The sequence below is a fragment of the Zophobas morio genome, unplaced genomic scaffold, assembly GCF_036711695.1.
Source record: "Zophobas morio isolate AGI-343-1 ecotype UQ-CSIRO unplaced genomic scaffold, CSIRO_AGI_Zmor_V1 ptg000012l, whole genome shotgun sequence".
Taxonomy (NCBI): domain Eukaryota; kingdom Metazoa; phylum Arthropoda; class Insecta; order Coleoptera; family Tenebrionidae; genus Zophobas; species Zophobas morio.
Genome location: NW_026972117.1, coordinates 8,508,849 through 8,527,014, shown reverse-complemented (window position 1 = coordinate 8,527,014; position 18,166 = coordinate 8,508,849). Strand labels below are relative to the sequence as shown.

General features: G+C 33.9%; 1 protein-coding gene across 1 annotated transcript in view; it reads left to right on the top strand.

Moving 5' to 3' along the window:
* Positions 1 to 8,032, top strand: part of LOC135128171 (uncharacterized) — a 32,223-nt gene extending 24,191 nt beyond the window's left edge. Inside the window, exons 3-4 of the mRNA XM_064055065.1 lie at positions 6,009 to 6,122; positions 6,618 to 8,032. Of these exons, the coding sequence (XP_063911135.1) occupies positions 6,009 to 6,122; positions 6,618 to 8,032 (1,529 nt within the window). The remainder of the gene's footprint in view (positions 1 to 6,008; positions 6,123 to 6,617) is intronic.
* Positions 8,033 to 18,166: the final 10,134 nt, after the last annotated feature.

Here is an 18,166-nt window from a genome sequence, read left to right as displayed (position 1 = left end):
CTTTGTCGAGAATCACGTGACTTCCAACCCTCATTGTGAAACTTCGTACAATTTAAGCCGTCCCAATTACCAACTAGTAGCAGCGGAAAATTAATTTTAATAGAGTTTGTTAACATTCAAGTCTCAAGTTATCCAAAATTTATAAACATTTGCGGTTAAACATTCACACTGTACACATATCAAGGGCTTGATGAGAGTGTAAAACAAGTTCGTCTGCAATCAAGTGGAGTGGGCAAGCGGGTTCATCCGTTTTAATAGAGTGAGGATAGCACTTCATACTAAAATCATCGCGTTAATTATTAGAGAAACGGCCACTGTTTACGCTAAATGCACGTCTGAAGAGATTTTACTCGAGACTTACCCCAACAACACACGTGTTAACTGGGTTTCGATTTTTGGTTTGTTAAAGTTGCAGGTACGCTGACAAAAATTTAACACTTTGTGTTTCTCGACCAAGTCAAATTATTTAACATGAAAACAGCAGTAAAATGCGGAATACAGTATTTAAGAAATAAAAAAATACGCACTGAGTGGCAAAGCGAGTGTGAAATCTAGTTGCTATAAAGGGCTCTCTCCATCACATAAACAATTCACGGTATGTGTATAAATGCGGAAACAGATTAATACTTCAGCAGTTAGAAATTAACACGAACTCGTTCAGTTAAGATATTTCGTTTTGTAAATTTTCATTTGCCATCAAATATTTTAAACATTTAGAGCGTTACTTACTTATGTTCACTTTCAAATGTGGCATTAAACTGAGAGAAATGTGTATCACAAATGTGCTGTTTATTTATTCATTTAATTTTGTCCATTATTCAGGATTAAAATGGTACGAAATTAAGATTTAATTGTCTGAAAATTAAACCGAAGGAATTACCGTAGCAACACTTTTGACCTGGCTATACAAGATTATCCAATTTTGTGACAGGAAACGCTGTCCAGAAATAAGACAAAGTTCTCTGAAAATTCTCAAAAAATTCTGGGAAAATTTAACAACTATAGCGTATAATGACGAATCAATATTTGCGAAAAATTCGTTGTCGTACTTTTTGAAACTTCTAAAACGTGCGATATTTCAAAGGAGTTTCGAAAATAGTCGAAAATCGGGCGATATTTGAAGAAAGGAGTATTGCAAAATTTTAATTTTTGAAAAATTAATATCTCGCAAAAATGACATTAAATCAAGAAAAAAAATCCTACCTTTTAGGCTTCTACTTCTGCTATTATTATTCAAAGATACGGACTTACTGTAAAAAAAGAAAAATGTCATTTAGCAAAAGTTAATGTTTTGCCTAATTCAAAGCTATAATTATGTTTTTATTTAATTCTAAATAATATATTTACCCTTTAAATCCAGACCAAATGCGTTATCGTCTGTCCGGCTGGAGTTGAGTTACCATTCCTTGACGCACCTCAAGATCAAAGTTCTAGCAGCACTATTTTTCACTACGTGTTTTAATCGCGCACTCGGGACTTATCACCGCACTCTCGAAACTTAACAACGCGCACTTGGAACTTAACATCCCGCACTCGTAAATTAACATCCCACAAAAATTATTATTATTATTATTGTTATTATTGACTTTAGCGACACACTTTCACAGCCGAAGCTGGAAAAAATTTGACCGGCTTCTCGCGCGCGACATTGGAGCTCGGCTCTGTGAATAAACAGGAATTTACGTCAAATTAAACACTTTGAATGAAATTGGTCAAAAATGGGCCTAAATTTCAAGAAAAGGAGGGGAGGGGATATTGGAAAGACTTGACTTTTGAAAAATTTGTCTGAAAATTTTAGTAAAATTCAGGAATGCAGATTTCGACGTCCTGACTCCAAAAATGTAGCGTGTCTATGGTGACGGAAAAGAATTTTTGACTTATTCTGTGTGAAATAGAATCTTTTTTGAATTTTTTTCTAAAAACTGCAATGCTTTGATGGCCAATTCTGGAAAAACGGTTGCAGTTATGGAAGAGAATGTGCTTAATGAAGTTTAGAAAATGGTCGAAAATGAAACGAAATTTGAAGAAATGGGGGAGAATTGGAGAGATTTTATTTTTGAAATTTTTTTTTGAAAATTCAAAAAAAAAATCGGGAAAATGGGTCTCGACGTGCTGATTCCTACAATATAGTGCATTCATGACCTCGGAGCAATATTTTTGAATTAATTGGTGTGAAATTAGATGTTTTTGAAATTTTTAAAAATTTCCATATTTCGATGGAGAATTCTGAAAAAACGGATGGAGTTATTAAAAAAATAAGGCTTGACGCCCCAAGGGAAGCCTATTTGGTGAAGTTTCGGTAACGATCGATAATGGGCTGAAATTTGAATAAAGGGGGAGTATTGGAAAAATTACATTTTTGAAAAATTTTTCTGAAAATTCTTAAAAAATTCAGGACTTTTGATCTCGACGCGCTGAATCCAAGAATATAGCGTATTTATGGTCTGGGGGCAATATTTATGAAATTTTTAAAATTCCACATATTTCGATGGGAAATTCGGGAAAAACGGGTGGAGTTATCGAAGAAATGAGGCCGGAAGTGAAATCTAGAGTTCAAAATATACAAGAAAATGTGCTTAGTTAAGTTTCGAAAATGTCAAATATTGTCCGAAATTTGAAAAAGGAGAGACCCTTGGAAAAATATCACTTTTAAAAAAAGTAGTCAAAAAATTGCGAAAAAATTCAAGTACGTAGATCTCGACAAGCTGATTCCAAAAATATAGTGTTTTGACGTTCTCGGAGTACACATTTTCGAAAGAATCAGTAGGAAGTGCGAATTTTTGAAGATTTCTAAAAATCGCAACATTTCAACGTTCGTTTCCGGAAAAACGGTTGCAGTTATCAAAGAAACGAGGCCGGAAATGAATTCTAGAGTTCAAAATATACCAGGCAACGTACTTAGTTGAGTTTCGAAAATGTCAAAAATTGGCCGAAATTTGAAGAACAGGAGACCCTTGGAAAAATTTCATTTTTAAAAAAAGTCATCAAAAAATTGCGAAAAAATTCAGGGACGTAGATCTCGACAAGCTGATTCCAAACATATAGTGTGTTGATGGTTTCGGAGTACACATTTTCGAAAGAATCAGTGAGAAATGCGAGTTTTTGGAGATTTCTAAAAATCGCTAAATTTCAAAGGACGATTCCGGAAAAACGAAACACGGTTGCAGTTATCAAAAAACGAGGCCGGAAGTGAATTCCAGAGTTCAAAATATACAAGAAAACGTACTTAGTTAAGATTCGAAAATGTCAAAAGTTGGCCGAAATTTGAAGAAGAGGGGACCCTTGAAAAAATTTCACTTTTAAAAAAACTAGTTAAAAATTTCGAAAAAATTCAGGGACGTCGATCTCGACAAGCCGACTCCAAAAATATAGTGTGTTGACGGTCTCGGAGCAACATTTTCGAAAGAATCAGTAGGAAGTGCGAATTTTTGAAGATTTCTAAAAATCGCGATATTTCAACGGTCGATTCCGGAAAAACAGTTGCAGTTATCAAAGAAACGAGGCCGGAAGTGAATTCTAGAGTTCAAAATATACCAGAAAACGAACTTAGTTGAGTTTCGAAAATGTCAAAAATTGGCCGAAATTTGAAGAAGGGGGGACCCTTGGAAAAATTTTACTTTAAAAAAAAGTCGTCAAAAAATTGCGAAAAATTCAGGGACGTTGATCTTGACAAGCTGATTCCAAACATATAGTGTGTTGACGGTCTCGGATTACACATTTTCGAAAGAATCAGTAGAAAGTGCGCGAATTTTTGAAGATTTCTAAAAATCGCGAAATTTCAGCGGTCGATTCCGGAAAAACGATTGCAGTTATCAAAGAAACGAGGCTGGAAGTGAATTCTAGAGTTCAAAATACACAAGAAACTGTGCTTAGTTAAGTTTCGAAAATGTCAAAAATTGGCCGAAATTTGAAGAAGGGGGGGCCCTTGGAAAAATTTCACTTTTAAAAAAAGTCGTCAAAAAATTGCGAAAAAATTCAGGGACGTAGATCTCGACAAACTGATTCCAAAAATATAGTGTGTTGACGGTCTGGGAGTACACATTTTCGAAAGAATCAGTAGGAATTGCGAATTTTTGAAGATTTCTATAAATCGCACTATTTCAACGGTCGAATCCGGAAAAACGGTTGCAGCTATCAAAAAACGAGGCCGGAAGTGAATTCTAGATTTCAAAATATACAAGAAAAAGTACTTCGTTAAGTTTCGAAAGTGTCAAAAATTTCCCGAAATTTGAAGAAGGGGAGACCCTTGGAAAAATTTCGCTTTTAAAAAAAGTCGTCAAAAAATTGCGAAAAAATTCAAGGACGTGAGATCTCGACAAGCTGATTCCGAAAATATAGTGTGTTGATGGTCTCGGGGCAACATTTTCGAAAGAATCAGTAGGAAATGCGAATTTTTGAAGGTTTCTAAAAATCTCGAAATTTCAACGGTCGATTCCGGAAAAACGGTTGCAGTTATCAAAGAAACGAGGCCGGAAGTGAATTCTAGAATTCAAAATATACAAGAAAATGTGCTTAGTTAAGTTTCGAAAATTTCAAAAATTGGCCGAAATTTGAAGAAGGAACCCATAAGAAAAGAAAAAGTATTTGTTGAATTTTCGAAAATGGTCAAAAATGGGCCGAAATTTCAAGAAGAGGGTAGGCGGATATTGGAAATATTTAACTTTTGAAAAATTTGTCTGAATGTTCTAGTAAAATTGAATGTGAAATGCAGATTTCGACGTCCTGACTCCAAAAATATAGCGTGTCTATGGTGACGGAAAAGAATTTTTGAATTATTCTGTGCGAAATAGGATTTTTTTTCAAATTTCTAAAAACTGCCGTATTTTGCTAGCCAATTCGGGAAAAACGGTTGCAGTTATCGAAGAAATGAGGCCGGAAGTGAATGCTAGAGTTCAAAATATACAGGAAAATGTGCTTAGTTAAGTTTCGAAAATGTCAAAAATTGGCCGAAATTTGAAGAAGTGGGGACCCTTGGAAAAATTTCACTTTTAAAAAAAGTATTCGAAAAATTGCGAAAAAATTTAGGGAAACAGATCTTAACAAGCTGATTCCAAAAATATTGGCGGTCTCGGAGTACACATTTTCCAAAGAATCAGTAGGAATTGCGAATTTTTGAAGATTTCTAAAAATCGCGATATTTCAACGGTCGATTCCGAAAAAACGGTTGCAGTTATCAAGAAACGAGGCCGGAAGTGAATTCTAGAGTTCAAAATATACAAGAAAATGTGCTTAGTTAAGTTTCGAAAATGTCAAAAATTGGCCAAAATTTGAAGAAGGAACCCCTAAGAAAAGAAAAGGTATTTGTTGAATTTTCGAAAATGGTCAAAAATGGGCCGAAATTTCAAGAAGAGGGTAGGCGGATATTGGAAATATTTAACTTTTGAAAAATTTGTCTGAATATTCTAGTAAAATCCAAGAATGCAGATTTCGACGTCCTGACTCCAAAAATATAGCGTGTCAATGGTGACGGAAAAGAATTTTTGAATTAGTCTGTGTGAAATAGGATCTTTTTTGAAATTTGAAAAAACTGCAATGTTTTGATGGCCAATTCTGGAAAAACGGTTGCAGTTATCGAAGAAATAAGACCGGAAGTGAATTCTACGAAAATGGTAATGGGCCGACCTTTGAAAGAAATAGGGAAAATTTCATTTTTGGAAAAGTTGCCTGAAAATTCTAAAACTATTCAGAAAGAATAGATCTTGACTTACTGACTCCAAAAGTAAAGCGTCTTAATGGTGACGGAAGAGAATTTTGTATTTTAGTTTCGAAAATGGTGGAAATTGGGTCGAAATTTGAAGAAGGGGGTATTGGAAAAATTTCATTTTTGAAAATTTGTCCAAAAATTCTGAGAAAATTCGAAAATGTAGATCTAGACGTGTTGATTCCAAAAAGTTTTCATTCTTCTGGTGACGGAAGAGAATTTTTGAATTATTCTGTGAGAATTTTTTCTTTTGAAATTTCAAAAAATTGTCTTAATTCGATGGACAATTATGGAAAAACGGTTGCAGCTATCGAAGAAGTGACGGAGGAAGTGAATTCTACGGCCCGGCATCCCTTAGAAAATGTATATAATGAAGTTTCGAAAATGGTGGAAAATGGGCCCAAATTTGATGAAATAGGGGGTATAGAAAGTTTCATTTTTGAAAAATTTGTTTAAAAATCCTGTGCGTGTCATCCTGCGCAAGGATGACACGCAAAATCGTGAAGCGTTCCACATTTTTAAGTGATTCCACTGAAAGTTTGACCCCTATGTCTGACCTTTTATTACCTGCAAGAGAACTAATCACCGAGAAACACGATATTTTTCCCCTTGACTTCAACCAAACGGTCGAGTTTATGGGGAAAGCGCATGGCGAAAAGGATATTTTACCCCTAATATATAAGTACACTGATGACGCAGAAGGTATTGTCAATCAATTGTATGAAATATACACTGTTTTGGATCACAAAAGCATAAAAAACAGATGCATAAAAGTACAGCGGAAAATAAGGAAAGCCATTAACGCGACTAAGACCGGTACTGTAAATCTTAACCGGTTACTAAATGAACCTGTAGATCTCACTTTTTAATAAAGATTTTGCAATGCAACCCAACAACTTTTACGTTTGTAAAATAGTTTATTCTAATGTCGCCTCGCTTATGGCAAAATACAATGATCTCTGTGCCTTAGTCCAACAAGACAAGCCTGACATAATCTTATTAGCCGAAACTTGGTTGACTTCTTCTATACCTGACGGGATGGTTTCATTAAACGGTTATACGCTCTTTCGCAGAGACCGAATAGGCAGTAAAGGAGGGGGTGTTTGTATATACTTAGCTGACGAAGTGCTTTCAACCTTTCATGTCAGCAATATCCCCACAAAGACACCTGGTACTGAGTCACTATTTCTCAAATTATCAAATAAAGACACTACCCTTCTGCTAGGGTGTATCTACAGACCTCCCTCCTCGGTCGTGGACAATGATAAAATTCTAGTAGAATCTCTATCCCATTTAGCAGACAGCTATGCAACACTACTTCTTTTCGGTGACTTTAACATGCCAGATATAACTTGGCCTATTGATCCTAGGTGCAGTTACAAACCCTCCTCGCAACTTTTTGTCGACCTTCTGACTCATAGTCATCTACGTCAGTTAGTAACTCAACCCACGAGGCATAGACTTAACCAAAACCCCTCCACTCTTGATCTGATTGTTTGCTCCGACGACCATTCCCTGACAAATCTTGACTATCTAGCTCCTATTGGTATTTCAGACCACTCAACCCTAAAAATAGATCTACAAATCTGCCAGTCTCCTCCACGAAGGACTGTCTCGTTTACGAGGACAGTAACAGACTACCGGGCAGTAAACAATGACCTAGCTAAAACAAACTGGGAAGCGCTACTTTCTGATGAATCTATTGTCAAGAACTGGAGCACCTTTAAAAACACTCTACAGAGTCTCCTTCACCGTCACACTAAATCCTATTTCGTGAAACACTCGTCAACTAAACCATGGATTAATGGCAGGCTTCTTCAACAAATAAATAGAAAACGAGCCCTGTGGCGTACATATAAAAGATCCGGCTCTGAATTAGACTACAGAATTCACAGAGAGTTTTCTAATAGACTGTCGACAGCCATCAAAGAAGCTAGGTGTGTCTACGAAAAAAACGTAGCCGAAGCTAAAGACGCTAAAAAATTGTACAAGTACATACGAACAAAGTTTACCGGTCCTGTTTCCACTCCGCGGCTCAAAAATACATTCGGGGAGGTACTGGATAATAATAAAATAATAGCGGATACTTTCGCTGACGCCTTCTCTAACGTGTTCACGATAGAACCCTCAGGTTGCTTACCAAAGCTGAATAATATATGCAAACCTATTTCTTTTAGCGACATTTCGTTCACAACAGACGTCGTCCACAAAAAATTAAAGCAATTAAAGGTATCCAAATCTCCTGGCCCCGACCTCATAACCGCCAAAACTTTGCATGAATGCGCTGATACTCTCAGCGAAGTACTGTGTTTCCGGTACTCTGCCTACTGATTGGAAAATTGCCACCGTCCGCCCAATTTTTAAGAAAGGGGATAAACTTGACGCAAGTAACTACCGACCTATTAGTCTTACTTCCGTGGTCAGTAAGATCATGGAATCGATAATATATGACCAGCTGATTAAATACTTAATAGATCACCACTTAATTCCGAACGAGCAACATGGCTTTCTCCCCGGAAAGTCGATCCAATCGAACCTTCTCACCTGTTTATCGGTTTGGACTAGAGAGGTTGATCGTGGCAACTCTGTCGACGTCATCTTTTTAGACTTTTCCAAGGCGTTTGACAAGGTCCCCAAACGTCGTTTGTTGTACAAACTGCAGTGTCTAGGTATAAGTGGAAATCTCATCAAGTGGATCGAGTCTTTCATCAGAGAGCGTACATTTTCTGTAAAAGTGGGTGATTCTTTCAGCAGACCAGTTAAGATGCAGAGTGGAGTACCACAAGGGTCAACGTTGGGACCATTACTTTTTTTGGCCTACACCGCCGATCTAAAGAACATTTTAACATCCCCCTTTGCCATGTATGCAGACGATGTCAAACTTTACAATACCAGCACCAACAATTCGCTTTTGATACAGGACCTTGCCGCTATTCTTAAATGGTCTCATGACTGGCTTCTGCCTCTTAATATTAAAAAATGCAACGTCCTGTATATTGGAAAACACAATCCCAAGTTCACGTACAGCATTGGTGGCGTGCAATTGGAGAAAAAGGATTATTGTCAGGACCTGGGGGTAACCATCAGTTCAGACCTCTCTTGGTCGCAACACATCATACGTGTTGTTAAAAAAGCTAATTCTGTGCTGTATCTTTTAAGCAAGGCTTTCTGCAAACCCAGTTACTCCACGTTTGTTAAACTTTATAAAAGTTTCGTGAGGCCCATCCTTGAGTTTGCTAACGCTGTCTGGACCCCCATTCTACAACGAGACTTACTTCTGCTGGAATCTGTACAACGAAGAGCAACAAGAGTCCCGTTTGGTAGAACACGTCCTCAATATTCCGAACGGCTGTCACTTATGAATTTGACCAGTTTGACTCAAAGGCGCCTGAGAGGCGACTTAATTGTCACCTTCCAGGCGTTGACGAGTCAGCTGTCTCCAATTCGTCACCTATTCACTCTAAATACAGACCAAAGAACCCGAGGGCACCGTTTTAAATTGCTTCGAGAGGTTTTTAGAACTACAATCCGACAGTTCTTTATATCCAACAGAATCTTTCATCACTGGAACTCTTTACGTGACGAAATAGTGAGCAGTCCTTCCGTCATTAGTTTTAAAATTAGATATGATACTCTAGATGTCGCTAGTACTTAGATGTGTATTTAACCTGTATGTAACCTGTATTTATCACTCTGAACTGCGCGGGCATAACAGGCTTCGGCCTCTGCCCGATCGATTTGTATAATAATAATAATAATAATAAAAAAAAAATTTTTTTTAAATTCAGGAACGATGATCTTGACGTAGTGTGTTAAATTGGAATTATTTGAAATTTCTAAAAATTGCTTTAACTCGATGGGCAATTCTGGAAAAACGGTTGCAGTTATCGAAGAAAGTAAATTCTACGGCTCGACATCCCCAAGAAAATTTGTTTAATGAAGTTTCTAAAATGGTCGGAAATGGGGCGAAATTTGAAGAAAGGTAGAATTAATTATTGGGAAAATTTCATTTTTGAAAAATTTATCTGAAAATTCTAAATCTATTCGGGAATGAAGATCTCGACGTGTTAATTCCAAAAATTGAGCGTTTTTATGGTGACGGAAGAGAATTTTTTTTAATTATCTTGTGTGAATTTAATTTTTTTTATTTTCTAAAAATTGTTGTGTAATTTGATGGCCAATCCTGGTAAAACGGTTGAATTTATCGACGAAATGAGGCCGGAAGTGAATTCTACGGCTCGATACCCATAAGAAAATGTATTTGGTGAAGTTTCGAAAATGGTCGAAAACGGGCCGAAATATGAAGAAGAAGCGAGTATTGGAAAAATTTCATTTTTGAAAAATTTGTCTGAAAATTCTAAAAGAATTGAGAAAAGTAGATCTTATTGTGCTGATTCCAAAAATATTTCGTTTTTATGGTGAGGGAAGAGAATTTTTTATTTGTTCTGTGTGAAATTAGATTTTTCTTAAATTTCAAACAAATATCGTATTTCGATAGGCAGCTCTGGAAAAACGGTTGTTGTTATCGAAGAAATCGGTGCGGAACTGAATTCTCCGACCTCACATCCCCAAGAAAATGTATTTGGTGAAGGTTCGAAAAGGATCGAAAATGGGCCGAAATTTGAAGAAGGGAGGAGTATTGGAAAAATTTCGTTTTTGAAAAATTTGTCTATAAATTCTCAAAAAATTCAGGAAAGGAAATCTCGACATACTGAATCCAAAAATATGGTGTTTTGATTGTGGCGGAAGAGAATTTTTGAATAATTCTGTGTGAATTTCTAAAAATTGTCTTATTTCGATGGGCAGTTCTGGAAAAACGGTTGCAGTTATCGAAGAATTGGAGGCGGAAATAAATTCTGCAAACTAACACCCCGAAGAAATTGTATTTGGTGAAGTCTCGAAATTGGTCGAAAATGGGCTGAAATTTGTAGAAGTTTGGGAAAAATTTTATTTTTTAAAAATTTGTAAGAAAATTAAAAACAATTCAGGAATGAATATCTCGACGTGCTGATTTCAAAATAAATCGTTTTTACGGTGACGGAAGAGAATTTTTAAACTATTCTGAGTGAAACTGGATTTTTTTTTAAATTTCTAAAAATTGTCTCATTTCGATGTGGAATTCGGGAAAAATATTTTCAATTATCGAAGAAATGAGACCGGAAGTAAATTCTACGGCTCGACATCTCCAAGAAAATTTGTTTAATGAAGTTCCGAAAATGGTCGAAAATGGGACGAAATTTGACGACTGGAAGAAGTATTGGGAAAATTTCATTTTCGAAAAATTTGTCTGAAAATTCTGAAACAATTCAAGAATGTAGATCTCGACGTGCTGATTTCAAGAATTGAGCGTTTTTATGGTGACGTAAAAGAATTTTTCAATCAATCTGTGTGAAATTGGATTTTCTTTGACATTTCTAAAAATTGTCTTATTTCGATGGAGAATTCTGAAAAAACGGTTAGATTTATAGTTTTAGTAGAAATGAGGCTAGAAGTGAATTCTACGGCTCGACACCTCCAAGAAAATCAATTTAATAAAGTTTCGAAAATCGTCGAACATGGGCCGAAACCGAAGACACTTATTTTTGGAAAATTTGTATGAAACTTCTAAAAAAATTCAGGAATGTGCATCTCGACGTCCTCATTCCAAAAACAGAGCGTTTTTATGGTGATGGAAGAGAATGTTTGACTTATTCTGTGTGAAATGGGATTTATTTTGAAATTTCTAAAAATTCCGTATTCCATGGGCAATTCTGGAGAAACGGTTGCAATTTTCGATGAAATGTGAGGGGAAATGAATTCCAAAGACAGATAGCCCCAAGAAAATGCATTTGGTGAAGTTTCGAAATTGGTCGAAAATGGGCCGAAATTTGAAGAAATGAGGTGTATAGGAAAAATTTCATTTTTGAAAATTAACATCCCGAAAAAATGACATTTCATTAGAAAAGAAAAATCCCAAGTTTTTGGCTTCAACTTCTGCTATTACTTCAAGTGAATCCCCTCATCTTCAAAGAGACGGACCTACTGCAAAAAAAGAAAAATATCATTTAGCAAAATCAATTTTTCGTTTAATTCAATGTTATAATAAATTTTTAATTTAAAATTTGTTTAATGAATAATTTAATTAAACTAAAGATAAACTCAATTTTACAAAATATATTTACCTTTTAGTTCGAGCCCAAAAGCTGTATCGTCTGTCTAGCTGGAATTGAACTACCATTCCTTGACGCACCTCAAAATCAAAGTTCCAGCAATACTACTTTTCACTACGAGTTATACAAGCGCACTCGGGACTTAGCACCGCACTCGAACATCCCCAAAAATTACATTTCATTAAGAAAAAAATCCTACCTTTTTGGCTTCTACTTCTGCTATTATTTCAAGCGAATCCCCTATCTTCAATGATACGGACCAACTGTAAAAAAGGAAAATGTCATTTAGCAAAAGTTAGAATTTTGTTTAATTCATTGTAACAGTAGTTTTGCTAGTAGAAAATTTCACTTAAAAAACTAGAGATAAGATCAATTCTATAAAATATATTTACCCTTTAAATCCAGCCCAAATGCCTTATCGTCTTTCCGGTTGGAGTTGAACCACCATTTCTTCACGCACCTCAGGATCAAAGTCCTAGCAGCACTACTTTTCACTACGTGTTTTAGTCGCGCACTCGGGACTTACCACCACACACTCGGCACTTAACTTCTTTACGAAAAAATCCTTTTTGGCTTCTACTTCTGCTATTGTTTCAAGCAAATCCCCTCATCTTCAAGGATACGGACCAACTGTAACTAAATAAAATATCATTTAGCAAAAGTTAATTTTTTGTATAACTGGATGATAGAACATGATAGTATCCAGTCGCCAGGAGGTCCCTGTTACAATACTTACACTCGGTAAGTAAAAATAGACAACATTATATCTCAGGCGATATTATAATATTCACAAATTTATTTATTAACTTTTTTGTCAGATGATGTCATCAAATTTCAAGAGGGGATAAAAAAACTAAGAAATTGTAACTATTAAGATAGAAACTACAAAATTGTGTGGCCTACATTAGAAAAACCGTTACGTAAACTTCCAAGAAGATCAAACCTGCAAAAATTCCTGAATTTTCTTAAAAGCTTGATATAATACGTATCAAGTTAATCACTCTAATGATAAGGTAATTACAGACTAATTAGTTTTTCATTTTAATTAACCTTGATGATTATCTCAGCGAAACGAACTTAAAAGATGTCGAGGCTATAGATAAAGAGAGCAATCATTACAGGCACGGCGAAAGTTTTCTTAAGATCAATTTTTTCCTTCTTTCTCGACGCACAATTCGCGGACTTGAGCATTTTTTATTTAGATAAAGCCGAAAACAAAACCGAGCAAACAATAATTAATAGGTAAATAAATACTTAAGTATTCCAGAAAAAGTAATTTAACTGAATGAATTGCTCGACCAAACCGTGTTTGTCAGCATCCAACCTTCACAGGAATCATCGCAAGTGCACACATTTTTAATAACTCAATCTCATCAAATTTTACAACTCCAAGTCAGTAAAGAAGTGGCATTTCCGCTCTCAAAAATAAATTACGTAGTAACAATGAAATCTGAAATTTTCGTTTGAAGTAGCGCATTGTGCTCGGAAGAAGTTTAAAAATCACTTTCGGAGAACACAATAGCGACTCACAAAGCCCAGCATTATGGAACTCTTAAAAATGGCATAATAGCCAACGAAACTAAAATCTTGAGCACGATCGTAGACGACTTTTATCTAGTTTACATAATGAATAATGCCCCTTTGAATCCGAAGAGAACGGCCGGTTTCTGCCCTACGTAAGGTCATAATAACGCATGTTCTATATTTAATAGAGTCGTGCTCGCTTTGGCCCGTCATAAATATTTGAAACGGTGTTTGTACAAGACGAGAAGCATCTGCTGGGATATACAGGAGTACTTAGTTACAGCTTCGTACTTTGTATTCTATGAATTATCCATGCAGCAAAGGCGCTCTTATTTTAAACTCGGAGAGACGTTTCTTCACCTGCTCGTACATCTTCGGAGCCGCTCGCTCCGTCATTCTATTAATGCCTTATTTATGCCGCGGTGGCGCTCTATGGATTTGAATATTTCGCCCAGAATTTACATCTCCGTCTCGTTGTCGCACCGAAAACGCTACAACAAACTAGACAGTCTTTATTTTTCGATTGTCTACCCCACCCAACCACCTGCTTGATCTACGTACTCCGTCGAATTAATCCGGCGAGTATTCTATTTTAATTATCGCACTTTCGCTCCGTACTTCATCCGATCCATTCAGGCACGTTCAGCGCAGATTAAGTCGAAATTTGTTTATTACGTCGTGTGTTGTTTTGCCGGATTGTTGTTCAAGTTTCCGGATTCCGGTAAATTCCTATCGACCGCCGACTCGAGTCCCCGGCGCCTCCGCCAAAATGTGAATGTGGGCCGAAAGCAAATTAAGTGGTCATAAAAAAGTTTAGACGATTTGTGTGGCTTTTATTTTAAATGGAAGAGTGTTTGCGCTTGTAAAGCAATACAATTAAATTTAAAAACGAGGCCGCAAACAGTCGTTTTCAATTTGGAAAGTGTACAAGTGTATTACGGAACTTAACGACTGAATTGAAAGCTTTAAACTGCCGCAAGAATTTATTTCTTTTGAAATGAAGTCGGGTCGAGTTGCCTGAAGGAGTCGAAATGCTGGTTTGTGCACTAAATTAAGCGCAAAAATAACGGCGAACAAAGAGTGCTGTTAATGGCATTATTTATGAAATTTTTATTTCTTCATAAGATACGAAGTATTGTAGTCAAGTCCAATGGGGTGATTGGCTACTTCCATAATTTCTCGACGTTTTATAACCATGTAGTATGACAAAATAGGTCTCCCGTTTCCTTCTATCTGTGCGTTTGTTTGTTTGTCTGTCCGTCCACCGCCTGTTTCTATTTAAATTAGACATGTAAAAATTTTACAATATGTAATAGTATTGTTTACTTTTTTTTTTATTTTTCGTTTGGTTTGTTCGATGTCTCGTTTTCTTGGTTTTTTACTCTTTCGATTTTCAATGTCTCAATTTTTGTAATGCTTCGATTTCTCGTTCATTCGATTTTTCGATTTTCAATTGTTTGGTTTTTAAATTTTTCGATTTTTTTGTTTCTGGAATTTTCAATTTTTCAATTTCATAATTTATCGAGATTTCCATATGTTGATTGTCTAATTTCTGGACTTTCCGATTAGGTACTCGATTTTTGAACTTCTGATTTCTCAATTTTCGCTTTTCGGTTTTAGAATTTTTCAATTTAGTTCTACAATTTTCCGATTTTTCAATTTTTCAATTTTTCGAAACTCCATCTTTTAATTCTTCAAATTCCCGATTTTTTGTTTCTTAAATTTTGGATTTTTCAATTTCTCAAATTCTCGTTTTTTTGATTTTCCAGTTTGCCAATTTTGTAAATTTTCACATTTTTCCATTTTTCCATTTTTACGATTTTTTTATGCTTCGACTTTCACATTTTAAGTATTTCAATTTCTCGAATTTTCGATTGGTCAACATCAAGGCTTTGCAATTTGTAATATTCTTCAATTTTTCGATTTCTGGATTTTTCAAATTTTCTGTTTTTCAATTTTTCAGCATTTCAATTTTGGGAATTTTTGAATTTCCATACTTTCCTATTTTTCAATAATTTCATTTCTTCGACTTTTAAATTAAAGATTTTTCGATTTTTTAATGTTTCGATTTTTCGACTTTCCGAATTTAAATTTTTCGGTTTTTTAGTTTTTCGATTTTTCAATTTTTCAATCTCTCGATTTTTGGATTTATCGAAATTTCGATGTTTCGATTTTTTAATTGTTCAATTGCCCGTTGTTTCGATTCCTTTAAATTTAAAATTTTAAAAGTTTTAAATTTTACATTTTTGGATTTTTCGACTTTTTGGGCTTGTCGATTTTCCGATTTTTAAATGTTTCCATATTTTAATTTTCCGATTTCTCATTTTTTCGATATTTCCTTATTTCGAATTTACAGATTTTTGATTCAATACATATTTGGACTTTTCAATTTATCGATTTTCTTTTTAATTTGAAGTTGGGTTTTCGATTTCTCAGTTTCTTATTTTTTACTTTTCAGTTTTTCGATTTTTGAATTCTTACTTTTTTCGATTTTTCAATTTTTCTCTTTTGCGATTCTTTGATGTTTCGACTTTTCTATCCTTTATAATTTTTAAATATTTTTCGATATTTCTAGTTTTCTATATCTCCATTTTTTTAATTTTGGATTTCTCAATTTTTTAACATTTCAATTTTGGAAATTTTTCACTTTCCGTATTTTTCAGTTTTTCGATTTTTTAAATATGGATTTTCGATTTTTTCATGTTTCGATTGCTCAATCTTCCGATTTCCCGCCTTTTCGAATTTACATTTTTCGGTTTTTTAGTTTTTTGATTTATAAATTTAAAAATTTTTCGATTTCCGAATTTATCCAAATTTCGATTTTCCGATTTTTTCATTGTTCAGTTTCCTGATTTTTAATTTTTTGGTTTTTCTTTTACTTTACATTTTAAATTTTTCGATTTTTCAGGTTTTAGTTTTTCCATTTCTCGATTTTATCCAATTTCGATTAACAATTTTTTGGTTTTTCGGCTTTTCAATTTTTGATGTTTTGAATTCCCGATGTTTGAATTTTAATTTTTTTAAATTGCTCGGTTTTTCAATTTTTCGACTTTCTCGCTTTTCGATTTTTTAAATCTTTCGATTTTTCAATTCAATTTTTCGATTTTTTAATTTATCGATTTCTTAATTTTTGAATTTTTCGATTTCTGGGTTCCTCGTTTTTTTTTTGATTTTCCAGTTTTTCAAATTTTTAAATTTCTACATACATTTTTCGATTTTTCAATCTTTCTATTTTCTTATTCTCTGAAGTTTCGATATCCCTGTCTTTTATGTTTTTTAATATCTAAATTTTTCCAATTTTTGGATTTTTAATTGCTCGATAAGCAGGTTTTTCAATTTATAATATTCCTGGATTTATCGATTTCCCGATTTTCTAAGTTTTCGATTTTTCAATTTTTCAACATTTCAATTTTGGGAATTTTTTAATTTTTCGATATTTTTATTTTTCGACTTTTTAAATTTTAGATTTTTAGATTTTTTGATGTACCGATTGCTCGATCTTTCGATTTTTTCAATTTTTCAATTTTCCGATTTTTGGATTTATCCAGATTTTGGTGTTTCGATATTTTTAATTGTTGATTTTCCCCTTGCTTCGATTTATTTAAATTTAAAATGTTTCAATTATTCAAGTTTAAATTTTTCCATTTTTCAATTTTTCGGTTTTTCAACTTCTGGGTTTTTTGATTTCTCAATGTATAAATTTTTCAATTTTTTCGTTATTTCCATTGTTCGATTTCTCCTTTTTCTTATTTTTCGAATTTTTGACTTTTCGAATTTTCAATTTTCTAATTTTTAGATCTTTTGATATTTTATTCATTTTTTCCAAATTTCATCTTAGAGACAATTTTTCGATTTTTCAATTTATCGATTTTTTTAATTTTGGATTTTTCAATTTCTCCGTTTTGATTTTTCAGTTTTCGATTTTTTGATTTCTTACATTTTTCGACTTTTCTATCTTTTCATTTTTTCATATTTCTTGATTTTTCGAACTTGTTGTATCTCCATTTTTTAAGTTTTCGGTTTCTCAATTTTTCAATTTTGTGAATTTTCCAATTTCTGGTTTTTTTCAGTTCTTCGATTTTTTAAATCTGGATTTTTTGATTGCTTTCTTTCGGTTTCCCGACTTTTTGGAGTTAGATTTTGGTTCTTTATTTTTTTTATTTCATTGCTCAGTGTCCTGATTTTTCAATTTTTCTTTACATTTAAAATTTTTCAAGTTTTAATTTTTCCGTTTTTCTGGTTTCTCGACTTCTCGACTTTTCGGGTTTCTCAATTTTAGATCTTTCGGTTTCTCAACGTTTAAATTGTTACACTTTTTGATTTCTCGGTTTTTCAAGTTTTCAAATTTTCGGCTTTTTGATTTTTCGATTTTTTTAATTCCTACATTCTTCGATTTTTCAATTTTTATTTTTTAAGATTTTTTAATGTTTCGACTTTACCATCTTTTAAATTTTTTAATATATTTCGATTTTTCGATGTTTTTGTATATCCCTTTTCCCAATTTTTCAGCATTCAATTTTGGGAAGTTTTCAATTTCTGAATTTTTCAGTTTTTCGATTTTTTAAATGTAGATTTTTTCAACTTTTTGATATTTCGATTGCTCAATTCCATTTTTTCGATTTTCCATCTCCTCGGATTTAGATTTTCCGGTTTTTTTGTTTTTTGATTTGAAAATTTTTCAATTTTTCGATCTCTAAATTTATCTAAATTTCGATTTTCCGATTGCTTCATTGATCAGTTTAATAATTTTTTAAATTTTTGAATTTTTCAAGTTTTAATTTTTCCATTTTTC